At 47.5% G+C, this 25,966-nt stretch overlaps 1 protein-coding gene across 1 annotated transcript in view; it reads left to right on the top strand.

The window, feature by feature from the left end:
• The window catches only part of EGFR (epidermal growth factor receptor), a 198,864-nt gene that overhangs the window by 134,219 nt on the left and 38,679 nt on the right, over positions 1 to 25,966 (top strand). The window contains exons 4-15 of the mRNA XM_039462033.2: positions 508 to 642; positions 5,302 to 5,370; positions 6,224 to 6,342; positions 7,662 to 7,803; positions 10,032 to 10,148; positions 11,422 to 11,548; positions 11,648 to 11,721; positions 12,523 to 12,613; positions 14,588 to 14,787; positions 15,971 to 16,103; positions 18,206 to 18,296; positions 20,050 to 20,207. Of these exons, the coding sequence (XP_039317967.1) occupies positions 508 to 642; positions 5,302 to 5,370; positions 6,224 to 6,342; positions 7,662 to 7,803; positions 10,032 to 10,148; positions 11,422 to 11,548; positions 11,648 to 11,721; positions 12,523 to 12,613; positions 14,588 to 14,787; positions 15,971 to 16,103; positions 18,206 to 18,296; positions 20,050 to 20,207 (1,456 nt within the window). The remainder of the gene's footprint in view (positions 1 to 507; positions 643 to 5,301; positions 5,371 to 6,223; positions 6,343 to 7,661; positions 7,804 to 10,031; positions 10,149 to 11,421; positions 11,549 to 11,647; positions 11,722 to 12,522; positions 12,614 to 14,587; positions 14,788 to 15,970; positions 16,104 to 18,205; positions 18,297 to 20,049; positions 20,208 to 25,966) is intronic.

Here is a 25,966-nt window from a genome sequence, read left to right as displayed (position 1 = left end):
CATCCCTGGAGTCCAGTGTCTCCATCACACATTCAGAATCTTCTTGCCTCATGTCACTCTCATACCCTTTTCTCTAATGGAAAGCTTCGCCTGGGCATGCGAGGGGGAGGCTGACCCCTCACCCAGCACCTAGGGCTGCAGCGCTCCCTCCAGACCTGCCTCCCTGTGCTGCCTACCCCCCACATCATGCGGACATTCCAGTCCAGCTGATCAGCCACTAGGGACCCCCAGCTTACCACAAGGACATCATTTGTGCTGTGACTACTGACTTAAACCATTCTCTTCCTTCCTCCCCGTATTTCTAAATTTCTAATCATTGCTCAAAGCCCAATTCAGAGAAATCCCTGACTCCTTCATGGCACTATCATTAATTATTTTATCTGACCGCCCCCGGGGAAGTTCACAGGACTAATGCTAGCAGCATGTAAATGTGAAGAGCGCATACATCCTTCATGGGAATTTAAAGGAGCCGGAAAGGGTGCTCACTGCGGTTCCATTCTCGCGCAGAAATCCTGCATGGCGCTGTGCGGTTCAGCAACAACCCTGCCCTGTGCAACGTGGACAGCATCCAGTGGCGGGACATCGTCAGCAACGACTTTCTCAGCAACATGTCGATGGACTTCCAGAACCACGTGGCTGGCTGTAAGTGTCACACACACAAGCTCTGCCTCCAGCTCCTACGTGGGGAGCTCTGCAGCGCTGGGGCGGGGAGAGAAGCCGTGTTTACTAAGTCACATTAATCAGAAACAAAAAGTAGTAAGCAAAATATCTCATCACTGGAAGAGCATGTATTTACCACAGATGTAGACACCGGCTTTTCGTGGTGGGTGGCAGCCTGGCTGGCTGGCAGGGCAGGCCCCCCGAGGCAGGTCCCCTGCAGGGACACCAGAGCCCTCGTGCCCTAAGAAGAGCGGCTGTTCACGGGCGGCCAGCACCGGGGCCTCTCCCAGCCTGCCCGGCTGAGACTGGCCAGACTCCTGCACGCTGGGGCATCCCGGCCCTCCTGAAACACTGGGGCTGAATCTACCCCCAGCTGAGGGCGTGAACACTGCCACATGGAGCCACACCCAAAGCTGGGCACTGCTTATGGGAAGGAAGTCTGTCCATGTTTCCTAGAATGTTGGTGGCCTGGTCCCTGTCCTGTTCACCAGCGAGGCTGCCTGTAGGGAAGCCTGGCAGGGAACCAGGCGCAGGTCAGGGTGGCGCCCCAGCCAAGGCTAGCACTGATGGGGGACTCTGAGATGCAAGCTCACACCCACCCAGCTCCCCTGGGCCATGCCCCTTCCTGATGGCCCGGCCTTTCTGTGGTTACCACTTCCCACCTCTCTGTTTCTCCACGACTGTGCAGTCTCTATTTGTTTTCTGCCCTCAAAAAAAAAAAAAAAAAAAAAAAGGAGCTGACATGAATCTTCAGAATCATCAACTAGAGGGCTTTGGGTTTTTATATATTTATTTTATTTTTATTTTATGGATAGATTATGATGAAATGCCCGTAAGATTTTTCCGTCTTAACTGTTGAAAGTTATAATGTCATGACATTATACACTCATATTGGTATACGGCCATTACCGCCATCCACACACACAACTCTTTTGTCTTGCAGAGCTGAAACTCTACCCATTAGACAGTGACTTCTGCTCTCTCTTTTCTTCCCAGCCTTTGGCCCTGGCAGGCACCAGTCCACTTGATGTCGCTATGAATGTGACTGCTCTGGGGCTGTCATATAGGTGGAATCCTGCAGTATCAGTCCTTTTGTGTCTGGCTTATTTCACCTAGCAAAGTGTCCCAAAGGTTCATTCACGTGGCACGTGTTGAATATCCCAAGGCACATGTACGCTCCGTTTCACTGGTCTGTTCACCCATTGGCGGACACTTGGATTGCCTCCACCTTTTGACTTTGAATAATGCTGCCGTGTACATGGGTATTGAGCCTCTTTGTTTTATAAACAAATTATTCCGCCAGATACCCATCCTGACACCTACTATGTTTGCAAGAAACTGAAAGCTTTATTTTACACTGCAGATTTTCCTATTATGAGATCAAGGTTGGCATTTCCTCACCTGTCTGGTAGACACCGGGGAGCCTAATTGTGCACATTTTATTTTTTTGATGAACCTGGAACAGTGATGGGGCCAGTGTTTGCCACGGATCAGGTCAGGCAGCCCACAATGGCAGCCTCCGTGTTCTGCACCACAACTGTCAGAAAGACCCACAAAGAAAGTGCTGGAAAGGGGAATGAACAGTGGGTTCATGCAGTAAAAAGATTTAAATACAGGGCTTTGAATTGTAGGCCAATGTGGTATTGCTTTAAGAATAGACATAAAGAAAGACAATAAGAATAAGCCTAGCTAAATCAAAAGTCCATAAAGAATGGACATTTCAGGCCAGTAAGGGACTGATTCATTATTCAATAAACTGTGTAGAATGACTTAACAATTAGGGGCGAAAATACCAAAGTGAGAGAAATATAAAGGGTTTTTATAAAGGAACTAGGTATGTTGGGTTCGTCGTATTGCAGAGTGCAAATTCACCATCGACCTGATACCTGAATTTTCCTTCTTACTGTCTAGAGGCAAGCTGAGAACGCTGCCAGGCTCCTGTGGGAAAGAAAGCCCCTCTCTTGACTGGTGCTTTATCGCTACACGTTCCAGCTCAGAACGGGTCTCATTTAGTCTTCACCAAAACAAATCTCATGAGATGATTTAAGTGTTTTACGGACAAGATGCCTGAGATTCAGAACAATTTCACAGTGTGCCCAGCATTATGTTTTTGTTGAAGTTGGGCATTAGAAGTTAGAATGAATGGGTTTACTTGAGAGAAAATTAAAATAAATCCATCACCCACTCCATGTAATATAAATTCCAAATACATATTACATACTTAAAATATTTAATGTATATATAAGTGCCAGAAAGAAATATATAGATGAATATTTTGTAATATCAAGTTGAAGAAAAGCCAAAATTTGGCACCATAAAAGAAAACTTTCATATGAAAAATATTAATGGCTACCAGGAAAACATTGTGCAGTGTCTGATTGCCATGAAGAGGGTTAGTATCCTTGATATATCACTATCTGAAGTCGTCTTTGAAAAACTATGAAAAAGATTAATCTCTTAATAAAAACCTGGCCCAGAACATGAGCAGCCCCTCTCTCTCTCTCTGTCTCTCTTTCTGTGACACACATGTGCGCTTACGTGGGTACACACACACACACACACACACACACACACACACAGAGATCACCAAGAAATAAAGTAAACTGTAATTTCTAAGGTAATAAAGATCAGAGTAAATTAAGAAAGCATCACATCTTTCTTTGTTAAGTATCTGGGTTCCTTTTGCTTTTAAACATCTGGGTCAGCTGGAGTGTGGAGAAACAGAAACTCTCATGTTTCTGCCTTTGGACATATAAGTTAATAAAACCCAGCTTGGCAATATGCCTGCAAAATGTATCTAAAACTAGTATGTATAGTTCTGACCCATGAATGTCACATTTAGGAATAAGAGAAAAAGAAATAAAAGTGAAAATCATAAGAGATGTAGAAACGTATTCTTATACAAGAATTCCTTGCAGCCTTATTTATGGTAAATTTTGTGAACAAATTATGTATCTAAAGATAAGAGATTGGTTAAATTAATTATGCTGCAGCCATGCTATTGCTAATCATGTTAGACAGAAACATGTTTAAAGCCATGAACTCCTTTAGTTTACTGTGTCTTCACAGTAAAAGCATGGAAAAATGATCATGTTTTATCAGGGTTTTTAAGATTATAACACAATGTATAGCGGGATTCCAATTCCTGTATATACATAGACTTATATGTCTATCTTGATTAACTCTGGATGAGTCCCATATCTTCTTTTGGCTTCCTTCTATTATCCATATTTTATATGATGTGCCTGCATTTCTTTTTTGTCACAGTTGGTCAACACTAGAGTCATAAAGAGACTTTAGTTTGTTGGCAAATGTTTAACCTGTTAGAGGAAGACGTATTTTTGTCTTAAACATTTTTTATACAATGATTACAAGCTTATAATAGAAATTTGAAAATTATATATAAGTACATGGTAAATTCTTTCTGTACTCACATATCATTTTCATGTAAATAATTTTACATATAATTTTCATGTAAATGATTTCACATGAAACTGAAGACTTTATTTTACATGACAATTTTACATGAAATAACAATTTTACATGAAATTACATAATTACATAATTTTACATGAAAATGATATGGAAGTACAGAAAGAATGGGATGGCACTCTATAGACCTATATCCTTTTAGCATGCCTGCCTTGCCTTCTCTCGGCCTCTGCCAGCATCTCTCTACCTCCTTTTCTCACAACGTTCATCCCCAGTCAGTCCTGATGCCAGCCTTCCTGGCCTTCATGACTCTAAGGAGCACCCACGCAGCATTAGCGCCCTTCTCCCTGCTGATGTCCGGGCTTCACAATCACATGAGAGATCGATCGTCAGCTCTTCTGTTTGAAATCTAAATTCTCCCTGACTGCAGGAGACCTCGGGACCCATGAACTTCTTTAGTTTACTGTGTCTTCACAGTAGAAGATATCCTAGTGACTGGACTCCTTAATAAATTTGGTGGTTAACCTACTGTCTGTAGATAGATATAGCACTTCGACCTTCAGACTTCTCAATCCTGATAAAAAGAAAACACGACCTTTGCAGCTATAGTTTGTAACTGGCCAATTATAAAAACTGCAAAAATTGACCAGATAACGAAGGTCTCACACAGTCAACAAGGCGGTCTGCACTGTTAACATTTCACCGTCTGTGCAGCCTTTCGCGCTTCGCTCTGATTTGGAGTCTAGAAGGTTTTATTTACAGGCCATGGCTTAACAATCCCAGAACGACTGACACATGCAGTCACTCAAGACTAGACGTGGCAAGGAAGCAGTGAGTCCATGCCAAAGTTCCGGCCAGACTGGACACTCTAGCTGCGGCGCGAGATGCTGGCGGATGCTCCAAGCCTAAGCAGATTGCAAACAGGGAACCTCAAATTCCTGAAAAATTCTCGTGTATGTGGCCGGTGTTTGTAATGACTCTCCGCCTCAGCTCCCACAGCTGACATGTAAATAAAAGCAGTGCATGGTTCATCTTCTTTTCTTATCAAGCGTCTCTTAAGTGGTTCTACAAACCAGCCAGCCATATACGTTGCCAAGATTGTCTTCATTTGTTGAACGTGCTGAACTCAGGCCTGGGAAAGGGTGTCAGCCGTTTCTCATTATTCCTTCCCTTTCACTGAGCTATGCATCTATTACTTTTACATTTCAGGCCAAAAGTGTGATCCAAGCTGTCCCAATGGGAGCTGCTGGGGTGCAGGGGAGGAGAACTGCCAGAAACGTAAGTCAGTGAACAGCCTCAGACCCACGTGTGACCGCCCCCTCTGCCTTCACTTACTTAGGTGGTTGGATTTGTTTTCTCCTTTGAAGACTCCAGCTACTTTATCGCATGGCCAGGTGTGAACCGATAGGTGAATGACAGTCTTGCAAATCTCACCGCATGTGGTTAATCCAGGGTGGGTTATTTTGGGCGCTTCAGCCTGTCATAAATAAGTGAACGTCAGCAGGGTACGCCCAGCCCTGTCTTCTGGACACAGCACATTTCCCCGGAATGGAAGTCTTGTCCCTGTCGACAGCAGTCACCAGGCTTCTCGATGCCTCTCCCTCCCTGGCTTTCTTTGGTACCCACCTACACAGAAGCCTGAGCACGGTTCCTCATAGGGACTTTTCCGTGTGGACCCTGCCTTAGGATGGAGAGGGCCACTCACCCAGGCATGGCTGGCTGGCTCAGCCTCTCCATGGCCAAGAAATCTGGGGCCATGAGCTCAACGACAGAGTCAAAAAAAGACCCTCTGTCGTGAAGACAAATTGTGCGGTGGCTGTCAGGCCCTTCTAAACGCTACTTCCCAGCTGATATTTTTGGTCTTTGTCTGTGCTGCCTGCATTGCCCAAGATGTATCTAATTATTTAGCAGGTCTCAAAGTCTAGACTTTGATTGGATGGTTCTCTTAAGTGATGAAAAATGAATCAGGAGAAAAAAGACCCAATCAGAAAAGGGCATGGTTTGACTCCGCTTGAATGAGGTTTCGTTGGAAGCCAGCATGTCTTCACTTTTTTGTCTACATCTGCAACCTCCCTGGGAAATGACCCTATGCTCACTCTTCAGCTCATGGGGGACCTTTGCTCTTTTTCAGTGACCAAAATCATCTGTGCCCAGCAGTGCTCCGGGCGTTGCCGCGGCAAGTCCCCCAGCGACTGCTGCCACAACCAGTGTGCCGCAGGCTGCACGGGCCCCCGAGAGAGTGACTGCCTGGTAAGACGCCCCTGCAGCAGCTTCCTTGGAGCTGGCTGTGGCTGCACCCTCCCTACCCATGCCAGGACAGAAGGCCTCCTGTGGAGGAGCTGTCAATTAGCATTTGTAGTAACAGACAGGATATTGCCCTCTGCCTGGTGACAAAGTATCTTTAGTATCCTGCCTCCACCACTCACTGAGACCTTGGGAAAATCGTGGGACCTCCATGCCTCCGTTTCCCCACCTGACAATGATGTGTAACAAAGTCTCTCTCAGCTGAATGCTTAAAGGACATAATGCCTATGATGGCCGTCACCACGACCTGGGCACAGAACAAGCACTAACTACTATATGCGATTATTGTCACGAATGTGCCTTGTTCTGCCAGCAGTGCACTCTCTTTATTGTTTGACTTCCGCTATACCTCTAGACACTTGACACCGTGAAGTCCCTAAGAGACGCGTGGAGAGCCACACAGGTCTTGCTGGCTGGGGCTGCATTAGCCTCGTGACAGATCCCTCAGCTCCTCCACCGCTGCTCAGGCACCTCCTGAGCTGCACCCTGCCCTCAAGGGCTCCTGAAGCACTCACTCTCGCCCTGTTACTGCAGAAAGTGCCAGCAGAAGACTTGCTGCCCCAGCGGGCTCTCGGCAGCCCCAGAGGGTGTAGGTCAGGAGCGTCTTGGAAGTCCTAGAGACGCCAAGGCTGGTGGATGTGATTCCTGCAGTGGGCGCTGGGTGTGACGAAGTCCTCCCTAAGACTAAATCCAGAGCACTCTGTGGTTTCAGGGAAGATTCCTAAATTACAGAGGCAGGACCCAGACCCCCTGGGCTGTTTGTAATGTGAGCCCCAGGGAGAATACTGGGCGTGGGGTTGATCCTGGAAAGAGCCCATACTGTATTGGGCCTGGCCCCTTTCCAGGGCATTGACCTAGGCAAGGTTTTCCGCCATGCAGCGATACATTAGAAAACGTACACTCAGTTGTACTTTTTAAGGAAGCCCAATGTAATCTGAGTTTAAACATTAATTTCACTCCATAGTCACCTATAGAATGTGCAGACTCCATCATCTGTACGTTAGTAAAGAGATGTATTTTTATCATTACCCATAAATTACGATGGGTGGGACAGTTCATCTAATAAAAAACAGGCTTTTTGGAAGAAGGATCTCTGACTCTGCAGAGGGTGCCACCAGCTTTTCCCACACTAGCTGAACACTGGGCTATGAGGGCCATAACTTGAGCTTTTTGATGGGCATCAACACCAGGCTGTGCTTCCTCTGTGTGTGGCGCCCGCCACGTGTCTTTTCTTACTTGCCCGGTGTGTCCTTTCTCTTCTCCAGGTCTGCCGCAAATTCCGAGACGAAGCCACATGCAAGGACACCTGCCCCCCACTCATGCTCTACAACCCCACCACATATCAGATGGACGTGAACCCTGAGGGCAAATACAGCTTTGGTGCCACCTGCGTGAAGAAGTGTCCCCGTGAGTCCTTCCCTGTGAGCCCTCTGACTGGTCAGGCATCCTTGTCCCTCTCTGTCTTCTGCTGAGCCCTGGAGTACTCAGTCTTAGAGAGTCTTTGGGTGGATGTGTCTGCCTCGCTGTGGGGAGGCAACCCTGTGCCCGTCCAGGTGCAGAGGTGAGGAGCTGGCTTGCACCACGGAGCGGGCAGGCAGTGGCCATGCCCACCCATGGGGGCTGCTCTGTGCACAGGGCAGATCTTGGTGGCAAGGTCGTCTCACAGGAGAAACACCTGCTGTTCCGCCCTCACCGCTGGCCCAGCAGCCACAGCCTACGGTATTCAGTTGTCTGCTGGGCACAAAGCAGAGGCATGTCACTGTTTAGCGCTTGTGCCAAACAGGTATGTAATTGACCTAAATCAGAGACTCTATCAGAAGACCTGTCTTTTTGAGTGGTCGAAATTCTAGTGAAAGTGAAGCCTCTGAGAAGTAACGCACAGGATTTGTTTTCATTTTTATTTTGTTTTGTTTTAATGGTTTGGGTTTGACTTTTGCTTGTTTGTATTTACATTTGTACTGGTGGCTCCAGGGTTTAGGGAAGTGGTGACATAAAATGCTTTCTAACAGGGAAAGCAAAACTTTGTCTAATGAAAGAGTTTTAGAAGCCAATCTATATCTCTAAAAGGAAAGATTAACTAGAAAAAAAAATTTGAAAGAACGTTTATGAGGGGGAGATTTTACCCTGCCAGATTTGTGTACATGAAAAATTTTACACTCTGGGAAAAAATACACAAAATAAGAAGCCATTATAAGGCAAATGACAAATGAAGCTAAAGAAAAATGTGCCGCAGTGTTAACACAGATACAGTCTTTGAGAGAGGGCTTAACAGAGCTTTAAAATCCATAGGAAAACACTTCGAGCCTAAGATACCAAGAGCAGATGGTTCACAGAAGAATCACCAAGGTCCTATAAATATTTTTGACGATCTTCTTGGGGAACTTAAAACAGGAACAGGCCAGGCACGGTGGCTCCCACCTCTAATCCCGGCACTTTGGAAGACCGAAGGGGTTGGATTGCCTGAGAGATCAGGAGTTCAGGAACAGCTTGGCCAGTAGGGTGAAACTCCATCTCTACTAAAAATACAAAAATTAGCCAGGCGTAGTGGCAGGCACCTGTAATCGCAGCTGCTCAGGAGGCTGAGGCAGGAGAATCGCTTGAAACCAGGAGGTGGAGGTTGCAGTGAGCCAAGATCGCGCCACTGCACTCCAGCCTGGGTGACAGAGCAAGACTCCATCTCAAAGAAACAAATAAGCAAAGAAAAAAAGTGACACACAGAGCTCCTAAAAATAACATAGAAGTCACTATTAACACAAATGAATTACTTCAAAGGTGGGAGCAGGTGGAAAAGAGGGCTGAGGTGCTGCTGGGGTGGAAAACAGCTGGCCCCACAAGGGACCCAGGGCCATGTCAGGAAGGGCCACGGACAGCAAAGCTGGTGTCAGCCACCAGAATAAAATGCAGCCTCACCTATAGCCGCTTCAAGGGAAGAGTGCTCATTTTAGGTCTATGTATTTTTTGTTTTTGTTTTTGTTTTTGAGATGGAGTCTTGCTCTGTCACCAGGCTGGAGTGCAGTGGCGCAAGCTCTGTTCACTGCAATCTCCGCCTCCTGGGTTCAAGCGATTCTTCCAGCCTCCCCAGTGGCTCGGACCACAGGTGTGTGCCACCACGACAGGCTAATTTTTTTTTTTTTTTTTTTTTTTTTTTTTTTTTTTTTGTATTTTTAGTAGAGATGGAATTTCACCATGTTGGCCAGGATGGTCTCGAGCTCTTGACCTCGTGATCTGCCTACCTCAGCCTCCCAAAGTGCTGGGATTACAGAGATCTACACATTTTTAGTGAACCCTCAAGCTCTAACCATAAGCCCTGAGGACAGATCCTAAAAGGAAGAGCATGAGCTCACCCTTTTAGGTGAGCTCACCCTTTTAGCGAGCCCTGTGATGCTTTTTCCCTGACACCTGTTTCCTGCGGTGTTGAAACACCGTATGGTCCACACTGCGGCCTAGAGTGTTATTAAACTCTTGAATGGGATTCCTTTTCCATTTGTGACCTGTCATTCTTTGTCCTTAAAGTAAATAAAGCCAAAGGAGGATGAAGCCTTTCCACCCACCCTCTCGCGGACCCGGGCAGTCTGTGTGAGGCCCGAGCACCTGGCGCCACCATCGTCACCTTCCTTTCATGCTCTCTTCCTTAGGTAACTATGTGGTGACAGATCACGGCTCGTGCGTCCGAGCCTGCGGGGCCGACAGCTACGAGGTGGAGGAAGACGGCGTGCGCAAGTGTAAGAAGTGTGAAGGGCCTTGCCGCAAAGGTAGGAGGCCCGCCGGGGTGCGGACCAGGCTTGCTCTCTGCGGCTGAGGCTGGCTCTCAGCCATCTCCGAATGAACACATCTTCCTCTTCTCGTTAAAAAACAACTATGCATATCGGCCGGGCGCGGTGGCTCACGCCTGTAATCCCAGCACTTTGCGGGGCCGAGGCGGGCGGATCACGAGGTCAAGAGATCGAGACCATCCTGGCCAACATGGTGAAACCCCATCTCTACTAAAAATACAAAAATCAGCTGGGCGTGGTGGCATGCGCCTATAGTCCCAGCTACTAGGGAGGCTGAGGCAGGAGTATTGCTTGAATCTGGGAGGCCAACGTTGCAGTGAGCTGAGATCGCACCACTGTACTCAAGGCTGGCAACACAGCAAGACTCCTCAAAAAAAAAAAAAACAACACAACTATGCATATCGTTTCTTTAAGACAGATTATAGTCAGAATCCCGCCCAGGCGGAATGATACGGCAGCGCCGCGGAGCCTCGGTTGGCCTCGGATAGCCGGTCCCCCGCCGTCCCCGCCGGCGGGCCGCTCCGCCCGGCGCGGGGCGTGTCCCGCCGCGCGCCGGGACCGGGTCCGGTGCGGAGTGCCCCTCGTCCTGGGAAACGGGGTGCGGCCGGAAAGGCGGCCGCCCCCTCGCCCGTCACGCAACGCACGTTCGTGGGGAACCTGGCGCTAAACCATTCGTAGACGACCTGCTTCTGGGTCGGGGTTTCGTACGTAGCAGAGCAGCTCCCTCGCTGCGGTCTATTGAAAGTCAGCCCTCGACACAAGGGTTTGAAAAAAAAAAAAAAGAAAAAGAGCAAAAAAAAAAACAAAAACAAACAAACAAACAAAAACAAACAAACAAACAAAAAGACAGATTATAAACTGCAAAGCCAGGTTAGGCAATGGGGAAGGCACTGAAAGTTGTGATAGGGTGGGGGACCCCGATGAGGCCGCCAGGTGCCCAGGCCTGGCCAGGAGAGACAGAGCTAGATGCAGCCCAGCTTGACACAGCCCATGGGAAATAATGAGGTGAATACCAGGTCGGCGTGGGGTGACAGCGATCGCGTCTCCTACACCACCGTAGCCCCAAAGCGTGCCATAGGTCCTGGTGCACCCCCACCACCCTGCGCCCTCCCCAACCCTGTCAATGTTTGTTGAGTGAATGAAGCAGTTTCCTGCGGCTGGAGATCCTTCCTGCTGCCCTCTGCCTGCGGATACTTAGCGATTTGTGATTCAGCAAATGTGAACAGAATACGTCTCTCTCTTGTCTCGGCAGTGTGTAACGGAATAGGTATTGGTAAATTTAAAGACACGCTCTCCATAAATGCTACAAATATTAAACACTTCAAAAACTGCACCTCCATCAGCGGTGATCTCCACATCCTGCCGGTGGCATTTAGGGGGTAAGTCACACGTTCAATTACTTGTACAGAGAAAAACAGAATCAGCCTTCTTAACTGGTAGAGGTTGGTGGTCAATAATCGCCCTGCTCTTTGTTTCAGTGACTCCTTCACACACACTCCACCTCTGGATCCAAAGGAACTGGATATTCTGAAAACCGTTAAGGAAATCACAGGTTTGAGCTGAATTATCACATCAATATAAATGGGAATTCAGTGTTTTAGAGAGAGAACTTTTTGACATAGTTCCTTCTCCCTTGGCATAAAAACCTTTCTTCTGAAATTTTACCACTGATGGCTGATGTTTTGATACTGTTCAAAAGTGCAGTTTCCCCTGCGAGCAAAGGGGGGACACATTGAGCCCAGGCTCGGGTCATTCACTGCACAAGTGAACATGCTTCCTCCCTCCTGCCCGGCCCCAGCCAGCCACCAGGCAACCCCAGGGGCAGCCTGGGCCTCAGCCCTTTGAAACTGGGCGCCGAAGCCCTGCGGGGCCACGGGCAGGCCTCGGGTCCATGACTGCCACCTGAGCTCCACTTCCTTCCTCTCTCAAATGGGAAGATTAGACCTATGGAACAAGGCTGTTTTAGGATTGGAATCAAATAAGGAAAATCCGTAAAGCTCCTTGTACTTGATACCAATCCATAAAGGTCAGATAATCAATCACAGCAGGAGCCTCTTTGGAGTAATCAGATATGCAGCCCAGGAGAGGTCCCAGGGCCACAGCAGGAGGGGCGGCAGGAGCCCTGCAGACTCACTGGGGGAGGCGGGAGGCCGCTGTGAACTCTGGCTCAGCCTGCATCCACCCATGCGCATGTTCACCCAGAGAAGATGATGATAAAAAACAATCAAAACAAATCAGATTTTCCCACTCACTGTTCATATTATTCAGAGTCCCTGAGAGTCCTAGAGTCATGTCTCATACGAAAAATACACTCCTATGTGGTGTGTGTCTGAGCCTTTCTTCTGCCTCACAGGGTTTTTGCTGATTCAGGCTTGGCCTGAAAACAGGACGGACCTCCATGCTTTTGAGAACCTGGAAATCATACGCGGCAGGACCAAGCAACAGTGAGTTGACCACAGCCAGAGCCTGGGAGATGACAGTTGCCTTTAAGTTGGAAATTAGGCTTACAGGAGCATTGCTAAGATAGGGCCCAGAGCTCCTGTATCTCTCGCCGGCATTCCTGAATGGTATCACACATGAGCAGGTACAAGGATCAAGACTGAACGGCCATTGGCACCGCTGCCCGCTAAACCACAGACTTCTCCGCGTTCGCCAGGGGTTCGAATCCCGCATGGCACTTACTCGTCAAAGCTTTGCAGTCCTTCCTAACCTAAATCAGTTCCTGTGTCTATCCTTCTCTTTGATGGCCTTGACACTTATAAAAAGTGTGGGTAAGGTACTTTGCGGACTGTCTAACCGTTTCTGCTCAGCTGGTGTTTCTTCAGGACACAGTTGAGGCTATGTACAGCTTACATAGGGACCAGAGAGACTTTTTAGCACCATGTTTTTTTTAAGGATTTCCACCTTTTCACCTCCGACAGTGGAACAGACATGCAGGTGCTCACACACAAGCATTTTTAATGTGGTAACCATCAGTTTAGTGGTGTGGAGGAGGAGACGGGAATCTCTTGGTGAAACCTGCCTTGGAAGCAGCCTCGTTATGAGAACTGCTGCCCCTACTTGACTCCTAAAGCACTATGTAAAACTGTGCAATATTAAAGAGAATCAGAGTGCATGAAATATGCATCTCACCCCATCATGGTCCGGCAGAGGCTGGAGGTTCTCACCCGCATCACGATCCAGCAGAGGCTAGAGGTTCTTACCCGCATCTCACCCTTTCATAAACTCCCTTGGCTCTGCACCTGTGATCCTAAACACGTGGCTACCATTGCTTCCCAGAAAGGCCTTTTCACTCTGAATTCTCTGGAATACTTCCTTTGCCCAAGATTCTTGCAAAAATAGGAGATTGAAGGCAATTTTCTTGGATGACTGGTATAAGCCACTTGGCTTAGTGGTAGGGATTTACGTAAGATAAGGGTTACTTACTCTTCGCATTTAATGAGAAGTCTGGTGATTCCAGCTCATACTGAAGCGGGGTGGCCACAGGTTCCAGGGGGTGACTCACTGAAGCCCCAGACCTGGGGCTAGAGGGTCTCACACCCATCATGGTCCAGCTGGGGCTAGAGCGTCTCACCCCCATCACGGTCCGGCAGAGGCTTATGATTCTCACGTCCACCGTGGGCCTTCCTGCTCCTCCAGGTGGCTCAGTACATCCCCCTTCAGTCTGAATGACTTCCATCCAGTCGTCTGATAGGCATATTGGACCACCCTATAGCGTCCCAGCATCACGTTGGATGGCAAAGAAAATAGCACAGTTCCCGCTGGCAGGACCTCACAGCCTTAGGCATCCCTTTTGGAGGAAGCTCCCCTTCCCAGGCATCCTTCCCAGATCTCTTTGGAAGACCCTGCTCTTTGCTTCCACGCCGCCCGCACTCACCGTGGTCTTCGCAGGGGCTCAAAATGATCTGCTTAAAGGATTGTGTCACCACCAGATGGAAGGTCCTTGAGAGGAGGAGACATATTTAACCTACATAGAATTTTACACAGAGAACCTCTAGTGCTTGTCCAATAAATATGTGAAAGGACAGGCAGACAGGCTGGGTGGTGGATAGATGGACAAACCCACAACCTTTGAAGTTTATTGGGCTGTTTGAGAGGTTAGAATATGGTCTCAATTTCCAGGCAACATGAAAATGGAGAAAATATAATGACATGAAGGCATTTTATTCATTCTCCCTCCCTGTCTGCCACTGAGGTTCAAGATACTAAATAAACAAGGAGCTAGCTTTTTTCCTGGAGAAACTTAAAGACCTGCAGTTTTCAAAAGGTGCAGGGTGTGCCTCTCACAGCATGATTTACCATCCTCGGAAAGCAGTTCATAGTCCATTGAAGGCGGTCTGGAAAAACAAAATAAAGTTTTCAGGGATACATCGTTTTCATAATTTTTTACCCTGTGATTTTTCTTCTCTCCAATGTAGTGGTCAGTTTTCTCTTGCTGTTGTCAGCCTGAACATAACATCCTTGGGATTACGCTCCCTCAAGGAGATAAGCGATGGAGATGTGATCATTTCAGGAAACAAAAATTTGTGCTATGCAAATACAATAAACTGGAAAAAACTGTTTGGGACCTCCAGCCAGAAAACCAAAATTATAAACAACAGAGGTGAAAACAGCTGCAGTAAGTCACCGTTTTTGTTTATGGAGTTGGGTCCTTTATTTTTATTTAGAATTTTGAAGGGCTATTCCCATTTAAATTACTTTTTTCGGTTCCTTAAGAAGCAAATTAAAATCTTTAGAGTCCTAATTGTGAAATTACCATGTGAATTCCATTCAAACTGTTTTCAGATCATTCTTACTTAATAGGATGAATTTGCCCTGAGGTTTAAGCTACCAGTTGTTTGTAATTTAAGTAAGTAAATTTAGTATTAGTTACATTACCTTTTAGCTGCAGGTCACCCTCCCTCTGCTCGTTTCAGCCTGTAAAGATTATAGCTACAGACACACACACACACGCACACACACACACACACACACACGCACACACAAATGGAATGAGCGCTTTACATGAACACTTCCTGTTCTGACTCAGCTTTTGAAGCTGCCGAGGGCCTGGCCTGTGCTGGGCTTTTGTCATGGCAGCGTCAGCTGTGAGTCAAATGCTGGTCTGGCCTCCCTAGCTTTGAAGCCCTTATCAATTCCCTTAATCTCCTTCGGCTTAGACTTCCTCATCCATAAAATGGAGATAGGAATGATTCCCACGCTGTCATGCTTTGAGAGAGTTCAGTGAAATTCTGTGTAAAACCCTTCCGTGGAGCCTGCACATGGCACACAGTCACAGCCTGCCCGATGGCTCCCGTCAGCTGTGGGATTTGTCATCAGAACACCACCGGCTCTGCTCCAGACTGCCCTGGGTACCATCAGCAGGCACCCATTGCCCAGCAGCACCTGGCCCCTCTGCACGGCTGGCCCCTTCAACAGGGGCAGTGGCCGGGGAGGCACAGAAAACACTGAGTCCCATCTGGTTTAATTGATGCCATTTTCAAAGGGGACGAGTCACAGCACCCCCTCTCATGTGCCCGCATGCCTGGTTCACCACTAGGAGGTAGACCTGTACTCCACTGTCAGGCGTGTTCCAGCGTTCCCAGCAGCCAGCACAACTTCGTCCTTCCCGTCACGGCAGCAGGGCCTGCAGGCGGCCTCTGGGAAGCCCCGTCTGTGTCTTCCTCTTTCAGGCATGCCCAGCATGTCTGTGCCACCCAAGGTCACGGAACACAGGGCCCCTCCCGGGAAGGTGCCGTCCCCTCTGGCCCATGGGGTCCCTGCTCCATCCCTGACTGCTGTTAACCACTCTGTCTCTGCAGAGGCCACAGGCCATGTCTGCCATTCTTTGTGCTCCTCCGAGGGCTGCTGGGGCCCGGACCCCAGGGACTGCGTCTCCTGTCGGAACGTCAGCCGGGGCAGAGAGTGCGTGGAGAAGTGCAACATTCTGGAGGGGTAAGAGACGATTTCTTTAATTCCCTTGCTTTGCTCTAAAAGAAGACACCAGGTTGTTGTTGTTATAGCTTTACGAGTACTCTGTTAAGTTTTCTTTTCCTTTTATTCTTTGCCTTTGGTTTTTGGAGGTCTGGGGGTTTTCTGTGCAGGGAAGGGAAGTTGTTTGATTACTTTATATTTTGACAAATTTAATCACAATAGGCAATAATCAAGTGTTATTACCTAATTCAATCCAATAATTTATAGAACCTCTTTTCCTGGAAGTATCTTAAATTTTTCTAAGCTACAAAAAGTTTCTAAAACAAATGAGACAGTCATCAATGGTTCATCCGGCCAACTTTGTGGCCATTTGGGCTTTTCTTTGCAGGGCCCGATTCCTGGTGTGTGAAAATAAATTAACACAAGTTATATTGCCCAGTTAATATTTGTTTTATATACCTCCGGCATGCATTGAACATCAAACAGTACCAAGAACTTTAAATATACCCATTGACAGAGAAATAATTCTTAACGATGCTTGCTGAATTTAGTTGCAATCAATAAAAAGTGCAGTTTGTAGATCCGCCGAGGATGTTGATATTGACAGCTTTGAATGACAACTGAGGACAAAAAATAAATACGAAAGTAAAACTGAAGAATAGAGGCCGAGGTCATGTGTTAGAAAATGTAAAGTAAAAGGGAAATTGATGAGAGCCACAGGAATTACAGATGGCTGTAGGAAGTCTTCCTGTTTTACTCTCTGTGCTTAGACCACAGCTTGGATCCAGAAATATTTAGGAGCAGGATGAGAGGACAAAGTTCAGTTTTGTAGGTATCCTTTAGCTGATAGGCTCAGAAGAGACCGCATCATCGATAGTGCTGCTTCCACTTCAAGTAGGGAATATTGGTGCAATCCTTATGGCCACAAATGGACACTCGCTCATGTTTTGAGTTTTCAAGTGTTTCTTAAGAGGCAGGGTATTGAAAATACCCACGTGGGGCGCCCCCCGTCCTTCCATTAGTGTAGAGAAACCTGGTGTCCAGCGGCACCTGCTCCCTCTGCAAGCCCAGCCCCCTTCAGCAAGGGCAGTGACCCAGAGAAGAGGCACGGAAGACACAACCCTATATCATATTTGGTTTCATTGGTGCCAAATTTGCCCAAAGGAGAGGATGAAAGGCACACCCTTTTTTGTTTTTGGAGACAGGGTCTCACTCTGTCACCCAGGCTGGAGTGCAATGGTGTGATCTCAACTCACTGCAACCTCTGCCCTAGGGTTCAGGCGATTCTCATGCCTCAGCCTCCCAAGTAGCTGGAATTACAGGCTTTGCACCACCACACCCAGCTAATTGTATTTTTAGTAGAGACAGGGTTTGACCATGTTGGCCAGGCTGGTCTCGAACGTCTAACCTCCAGTGATCTGCCCACCTCGGCCTCCCAAAGTGTCGGGATTACAGGCATGAGCCACTGTACCTGACCAAGGCACACACTTCTGAGAATAAACACTCCTTGTTTGCTGCTGGAGAGGAGAACTGTGCTTGACTACCAGGCAGAGTCCAGTCTTCCTGTCAAACAGCGGGCACGTCTGCTCTGTCTTCTCAGTCAAACATCAGCTTCTTGCTTACCATCGATCTGTACATCTTGAGGGATGTCCGAAGGATTACAAGCTAGGTTTTTCGCACCTGTGTTCCACACTCATCATTTTTAGTCATAACCATTGAGCAAGTTCATTCTCCGTCCTTCCTTTTTCTAGCACTTAATCCAAAATGATCATTTTTCCAGCTTACTTTCAGTAACCCATGAATCTGGTATTAGAGGTGGGGAACGCCTCCTCAGGACCATCTTTTCTTTCATCCTTTGGCTTGCTCACCCAATATGCAAAAATTATGCCTATAGAAAATGCAGGAAAGATATCTTGATTACGAATGAAGCTCCTGTGTTTACTCACAGAGAAGATGACCCAGGATTCAGTTTACATAGTCAGCTGATTATATGACAGTATAGTCCTGGAGTCCCAACTCCTTGACCTTGACCTCAAGTTATTTGGAATTTCGGAGCGGTGATTTGTGTTCCTGCGACAGAGTGTCTCAGGGGAGGGCTGACGGGTTTCCTCTCCTCCTCTCAGCGAGCCAAGAGAGTTTGTGGAGAACTCTGAGTGCATCCAGTGCCACCCGGAATGCCTGCCCCAGGCCATGAACATCACCTGCACGGGACGGGTAAGAGCCCCTCGCTGCTGTCCATGCCCACTTCGCAGGAAGGGCTTTCACAGACGCCAAACTGTGACGATGGCCCAGGGCATCCTGTATGGGCAGGACAGCCATCAGAGCCCCTTCCCAGAGGAGGCGGCAGGCTCTGACATGCTGTCCAGGCGGGGTGTCGGTGACATTAGCACACATCCGCCAGCAACGAGCATTGACGCTTTCTGCTGACACCCGCAACCTTATCTAAGCTTATCAAACCCTCACATTTAATGGTGGCTGTTTTCACCTGGTTTCCCCATCCCTGACCTAGTCAGTGTTGCGTTCTCACTTTCACTAAACATCCTGAAATTCTTAACATCAGTTTATAATTAATTGAAGAATTTTTAAAGAAATTCCTAGCAAAATGTTTTAAACTGCACAGTTTCATATCCATATGTTCAGAAACAATCTTGTAAAGAATGTGAGTGAGAATTCAGGCTCCTCTCACACCAAATGTCCTGGATCTGTTAATTCTCAGTATATTATATAGGGAGCTCTATTTTTATGTGAGCTTCAACAGCCAATTCTAAATCTACTAACTGAAAACATTTTTTTAGACATTCTCTAAATTGGGCAGAAGATGACAGGACCGTGTTTTGAGGGGTAGGCTGCCAGTGTGGCTGGTTACAAAGTATAGCCTTGATTTGTAGGTTAAAGCGGTGTTGGATTAAATTTCTGTCATTAAAATAATTGGAGATATTGACATAGTCATCCAGGTGTGCTGGCTGTGGGCACACGCAGCCTTTGAGTGGACAAAACCAACATTAAAGAACTTAGCCAAGGGGAAATCCCTTTCCCTGCTGATTTCGTTTCAGCTACCTCTGAAGTGTGGGGCACACAACCCAAGCCATGCTTTTATTTGAGTCCAGATGCTTTTATTTGAGTTTTGCGAGGTTATTCCAAGTTTTGCAAACAGAATCGAAGGCAGCCTGTGACTCAGCCCTCGATACGCCGCCACTGCGCGGAGACTTGCCACCTTCCTGTCCCTGGAGAGACACCACGTAGGTTTTCATAAATTTGCCTCCCTCTGAGCTTCCCTTTAACTTCAAATATAATATGCAAGAAAGACTATCTGACCATAAATACACCTATGGGCCAATCAAGATTGTTTCACCCTGGTAAGACGCCCACAATGTATTAAGCCGAATGCGGTAATATATAGATTATCATTTCTTTTATACTGGTATATATTACATGCATTGAAAATCACGGAGAACTTCTGCTAAGCAATTGAAAGTGACCATATCAAGAAAGTGCAATCCCAGAAGAACTAGTTTTCTCCTTAAGAATTTTTCTAGGCCGGGCACGGTGGCTCACGCCTGTAATCCCAGCACTTTGGGAGGCCGAGGGGTGGATCACAAGGTCAAGAGATGGAAACCATCGTGGCCAACATGGTGAAACCCCATCTCTACTAAAAACAAAAATTAGCTGGGCATGATGGCGCGTGCCTGTAGTCCCAGTTACTAGGGAGGCTGAGGCTAGGAGAATTGCTTGAACCCAGGAGGCGGAGGTTGCAGTGAGCCAAGATTGCGCTACTGCACGCCAGCCTGGTGCCTGGCGACAATCGAGACTCTGTCTCAAAAAAATAATAATAATAATTTAGAAAATAAAAATTTTTCTATTATTTGGCTTTCCCCACTCACACACACTCAATATTTTAAGTAAAAAGTTACTTCCGTTTTGAAAGAGAAAGAGACATGCATGGACGTTTTTCTCCACCTCGGTGCAGGGGCCGGACAGCTGCATCCAGTGTGCCCACTACATCGACGGCCCCCACTGCGTCAAGACCTGCCCGGCAGGGGTCATGGGAGAAAACAACACCCTGGTCTGGAAGTACGCGGACGCCGGCCACGTGTGCCACCTGTGCCATTCAAACTGCACCTACGGGTGAGTGGAAAGGGCAGAACAGGACGTTTCCTCTCTCGCAGAGTCAGAGATTGCAAATGTCTCCAAAGCTTCCAGGCAACACATTGCAGAGGTGTGCATTTGAGTCAGTTACTGAAGGCGTTTTGGCCCCGCGGCCCTGGCGGTAGCAGCGTGCTCGCGGGCAGCCTCGATGCCATGGGAGTGACTGCCGCGCACTGTGTCTCTTGCCGGCCATGTTGGGCAATGCTGCACATCCAAACAGGTGGGCGGGGGGCAGAAAGAGCACAGGTCCCGGCAACTGCAGCCTCGGCATCTCTCCAAGGTTTTTGCATAACTCTCCAAATTTCCATGGTCAGTTTAGGATTAACTGTCTTGCCGTGAATAAAAGGTAACATTGCCTGGAATGTTGCTTTAAGACACTTTTTTAAAGCTAGTTGGCTGTTAAGCTGTTGCTGCTTCAGTTTAAACTACTTCATGCCTGTAATCCCAGCACTCTGGGAGGCTGAAGCAGGCAGATCACTTGAGGTCAGGAGTTCGAGACCAGCCTGGCCAACATGGTGAAACTCCATCTCTACTAAAAATACAAAAATTAGCCAGCTACTCAGGAGGCTGAGGCAGGAGAAGCGCTTGAACCCAGGAGGCAGAGGTTGCAGTGAGCCAAGATTGCGCCACTGCACTCCAGCTTGGGTGACAAGACTGAAACTATCTCAAAAACAAAAACAAAAAAACTACTTCGACTAGAATTAGCAGAAGCGCTATGACTATGTGTGTCTAATTTACTGGAATAATAAGGATGTCAATCCATCGGGACCGTACCCAGCAATCAAAGAGAAGCTGAGCTGTCATACCGCAGTTCACACTTCTTTCTGTTTCTCAGAATCCAGCCTTATTTGTAACTGTTACTAATTCTTTCTCTGAATCCGTCTGTATGAGTTGTGTGGCCTTGGGCAAGGGTCTTACCTTCTCTGTGCGTCCCTTTCTTTTCTGTAAAGCTGCCTAGCTCACAGGATTTGGATGGCATGCAGAAAGGGGACAGCATCAAGTTCCAGTGTGTGTCCTGGGCCAAAATGCACAAACTATGCCTTACAACATCACACCCCTGTGTAGGACCATGGTGAAATGTGTGAAGGATCAGTTTGGCTTCATTCACTATGAAGTTGGAAATAGCAAGAAGCTCTTTTTCCATGTGAAAGGAGTTCAGGATGGCATTGAGCTACAGGCAGGGGATATGGTGGAGTTCTCAGTGATTCCTTTTCTTTTTAATTTGTTTATTTTACTTTAGGTGCATACTATATCTGGCGTTTCTCCCCATGTTATCCCTCCCCACTCATCCCCTGCCTACCTCCCCAACTGCCCCCAGTGTGTGATGTTCGTCTTCCTGAGTCCATGTGTTCTCGTTGTTCAACACCCACCTATGAGTGAGAACATACGAGCTCACAGGATTTTTATGACCATGAGTTAAGATATGCCATGTACTTAAAATGGTACCTGAAATATGGTGAATACTGAGTCAATGACAGTATTGTCGATGATAGTGGTAATGGTGAGGAGGAGACGGGAGTCACAATGGTGTCAGAGGTGATGATGGTGGTGGTGCTGAGGAGGTGGGAGTCACAGTGGTGGTGGTGGTGGTGAGGAGGTGGGAGTCACGGTGGTGGTGTTGATGGTGCTGGTGGTCGTGGTGATGGTGGTGGTGAGGAGGTGGGAGTCACAGTGGCGGTGGTGATGGTGGTGGTGGTGAGGAGGAGGTGGGAGTCATGGTGGTGGTGTTGATCGTGCTGGTGGTCGTGGTGATGGTGGTGGTGGTGAGGAGGTGGGAGTCACAGTGGTGATGGTGAGGAGTTGGGAGTCAAAGTGGTGGTGATGATGGTGGTGGTGGTGGTGATGGTGGTGGTGGTGAGGAGGTGGGAGTCACAGTGGTGGTGATAGTGGTGGTGGTGGTGATGTGGTGGGAGTCACAGTGGTGGTGGTGATGGTGGTGGTGGTGAGGAGGTGGGAGTCACAGTGGTGGTGGTGGTGGTGGTGGTGGTGATGTGGTGGGAGTCACAGTGGTGGTGGTGATGGTGATGATGGTGGTGACGGTGAGGAGGTGGGAGTCACAGTGGTGGTGATGATTGTGGTGAGGAGGTGGGAGTAACAATACTAGCAATGACAGTGATTGAGACATGATAATGATTTGTGAACTTTCCAGGAAAACAATAATGTAATCTCTAACAGTGATATCTTAATTTCTTTTCCAAAAGTATCAGATCATACTATAAGGGCCAAGTTTCTGGAATAATAGCAGACATGATGACAGTTGACTTCGCAACTTGGCATCTAAAGGTGACGGGAGTAGTTCTAATGTCTCAGCGTGAAAAGCAACATTTGCTATTAGTCTGAGATACTAATTATTTAGTTAAGGAAATACTCACCTAATACCTAGTTTTAAACTGTTTTTTAAAATCTGAAATTGATTTTGAATTTTAGCAAATATCTCCCTGGGAGCAATGTAAGATTCTTCGTATTTTTGCCTTTGGGTATAACCAACATGCCGGCTCTGTTGGCCTCTTTGTGAGCTTCATGAAGCATGCTATTAAGAAAAGATGCTTTGCTAGCTTTTCACTTAATTTCTATGAGAAAATTTGGAGCTAAGCTTCTGAAACAGGATTATACTATCTGTATAGAATAAATGTTCTATCTCCCCCTTTGTCTCTCATTTGGAATAGATGTGTGTCAGTATCTCTCCATCAGTGTCTCTGCGTCAGTGTCTCTGCGTCAGCGTCTCTCCGTCAGTGTCTCTCCGTCAGTGTCTCTGCGTCAGTGTCTCTGCGTCAGTGTCTCTCCGTCAGTGTCTCTCCGTCAGTGTCTCTCTGTCAGTGTCTCTGCGTCAGTGTCTCTGCATCAGTGTCTCTCCGTCAGTGTCTCTCCGTCAGTGTCTCCGCGTCAGTGTCTCTGCCTCAGTGTCTCTGCATCAGTGTCTCTCCGTCAGTGTCTCTGCGTCAGTGTCTCTCCGTCAGTGTCTCTCCATCAGTGTCTCCGCGTCAGTGTCTCTGCCTCAGTGTCTCTGCGTCAGTGTCTCTCCGTCAGTGTCTCTGCGTCAGTGTCTCTGCGTCAGTGTCTCTCCGTCAGTGTCTCTGCGTCAGTGTCTCTCTGTCAGTGTCTCTCCGTCAGTGTCTCTGCGTCAGTGTCTCCGCGTCAGTGTCTCTGCGTCAGTGTCTCCGCGTCAGTGTCTCTCCGTCAGTGTCTCCGCGTCAGTGTCTCTCCGTCAGTGTCTCTCCGTCAGTGTCTCCGCATCAGTGTCTCCACGTCAGTGTCTCCGCGTCAGTGTCTCTCCGTCAGTGTCTCTGCGTCAGTGTCTCTGCGTCAGTGTCTCTCCGTCAGTGTCTCTCTGTCAGTGTCTCTCCGTCAGTGTCTCTGCCTCAGTGTCTCTGCGTCAGTGTCTCTCCGTCAGTGTCTCCGCGTCAGTGTCTCTGCCTCAGTGTCTCTGCGTCAGTGTCTCTCCGTCAGTGTCTCCGCGTCAGTGTCTCTCCGTCAGTGTCTCCGCGTCAGTGTCTCTCCGTCAGTGTCTCCGCGTCAGTGTCTCTGCGTCAGTGTCTCCGCGTCAGTGTCTCTCCGTCAGTGTCTCCGCGTCAGTGTCTCCGCGTCAGTGTCTCTCCGTCAGTGTCTCTCCGTCAGTGTCTCTCCGTCAGTGTCTCTCTGTCAGTGTCTCTGCGTGTCTCCGCGTCAGTGTCTCTCCGTCAGTGTCTCTCCGTCAGTGTCTCCGCGTCAGTGTCTCTGCCTCAGTGTCTCTGCCTCAGTGTCTGTCCGTCAGTGTCTCTGCGTCAGTGTCTCTGCGTCAGTGTCTCTCCGTCAGTGTCTCTCCGTCAGTGTCTCTGCGTCAGTGTCCCTCCGTCAGTTAGCCTATGTCACTGGACTTAGGGGATATCCAGAAAATGATTGGGTGTTGGCGCTTTCAATACATTTACTTTGTGTGAGAAATCGTTTGACAAATATAGAAAGAGGGGATTTACTCGAGATTTAAATTAAAAATGTTAGTGGTCATTTGTTCCAATGTCTTTCTATTTTTTCCTGGGTCATAATAAATCTTCACTGTGCGACTTCAGTCTCCCACTAAAACTGCATTTCGTTTCTACAATTTCAATTTTTCCCTTTGCTTCAAATAAAGTCCTAATGCTGTTCATTTGACATATAGAATTTTGTCAATATTTTCTTTAGTATATATGATTACCTTCCTGAATCTGAGCCTTTTTCGAAGCGTATATAGTTTGATATAGTCTTGTTAGTGCCACCTGTATCTTCTTCCAAAGCCATTAATCATATAGGAATTGCGTGGTAGAGATGGATTTAATTTTTTTTAATGTGGTGAGATGTTGATAAGAGTGAGGGAAATTTTTAAAAATTTGTTTCGCTGAGTATTTATGATGTGCACAACATTCCTGAATATACTGTCTCTCTCATTCCTCAGATGGGATGAACTGCCTTCTCCATTTCTACTGTTAAAGAAACACTTACGGGAGTTTCTTTAACAGGTTGCGAACAGCAGCATCACAGCCCAGACTACAGCATCAGCAGCTGCTGATTCCAAAAGCCGCACATTCCAACCAGCAGGCGCAGCCACCCAGGGGAACGGGGAGGGACCCTGGAAGAGCAGCTATTTCTTTCTTTTTTTTTTTTTTTTTTTTTTTTCTGGAGACAGTGTCTCACTCTGTCACCCAGGCTGGAGTGCAGTGTGCGATCTCAGCTCACTGCAACCTCCGCCTCCCAGGTTCAAGCAATTCCCCTGCCTCAACCTCCCGAGTAGCTGGGATTACAGGTGCCTGCCACCATGCCTGGCTAATTTTTGTATTTTTAGCAGAGACAGGGTTTTGCCTTGTTGGCCAGGCTGGTTTTGATCTCCTGACAGGTGATCCACATGCCTCGGCCTCCCAAAGTGCTGAGATTACAGATGTGAGCCACCAAGCCTGGCTGGAATATCTATTTTTATTATTTTATTTTATTTTATTTTATTTTATTTTATTTTATTTTATTTTATTCATATGGAGTCTCACTCCGTTGCCTAGGCTGGAGTGCAGTGACGTGATCTCAGCTCACTACACCCTCTGCCTTCTAGGTTCAAGCAATTCTTCTGCCTCAGTCTCCCGAGTAGCTGGGACTACAGGCATGCAACACCATGCCTGGCTAATTTCTGTATTTTTGGTACAGACCATATTGTTGTTTTACCATATTGGCCAGGCTAGTCTCAAACACCTGACCTCATGATCCGCCCACCTCAGCCTCCTAAAGTGCTGGGATTACAGATGTGAGCCACCGCCCAGAATATCTATTTTTAAATGGAACCGCGTTTTCATAGTGCACAGTGAGGGGAAAGTTGCTTTGAAATCTTTATCCTGATAAATCAAATAATATGAAAATTTGCCTATATTAATATATGTAATGAAGTTTAATTACCGCTATCATTGCAAATATGTATAAATTCCTTACCCCCCAAAAATGAATCAAGTGGGGGACACAGAATGATTTTCCAACAGAATGAAATAACATGCTACGGTCTGTTTGACTTCATACCGTCATCTCTGCAGAGTCATGGAGGCCTCATCAGTATCAGCAGGAGTCCCGCACCTTCCGACACGCGCACCCTTCTCTCCGGCAGCCCCATCCTACCACTGTCCTTGTCCAGCTTCTCTCCAAGGGTCAACCGGTCTATGTCCCCTTACAAGCTTGTTTCTCACAGTGTCCTGTTAGCAATCCCTATGGTTGCCCAGAAGCATTTTCAGAGGCTGCATACGACTCTGGATCTT

The sequence above is a fragment of the Saimiri boliviensis genome, chromosome 10 (assembly GCF_048565385.1).
Source record: "Saimiri boliviensis isolate mSaiBol1 chromosome 10, mSaiBol1.pri, whole genome shotgun sequence".
Taxonomy (NCBI): domain Eukaryota; kingdom Metazoa; phylum Chordata; class Mammalia; order Primates; family Cebidae; genus Saimiri; species Saimiri boliviensis.
This window is presented reverse-complemented; position numbering and strand designations above follow the sequence as displayed.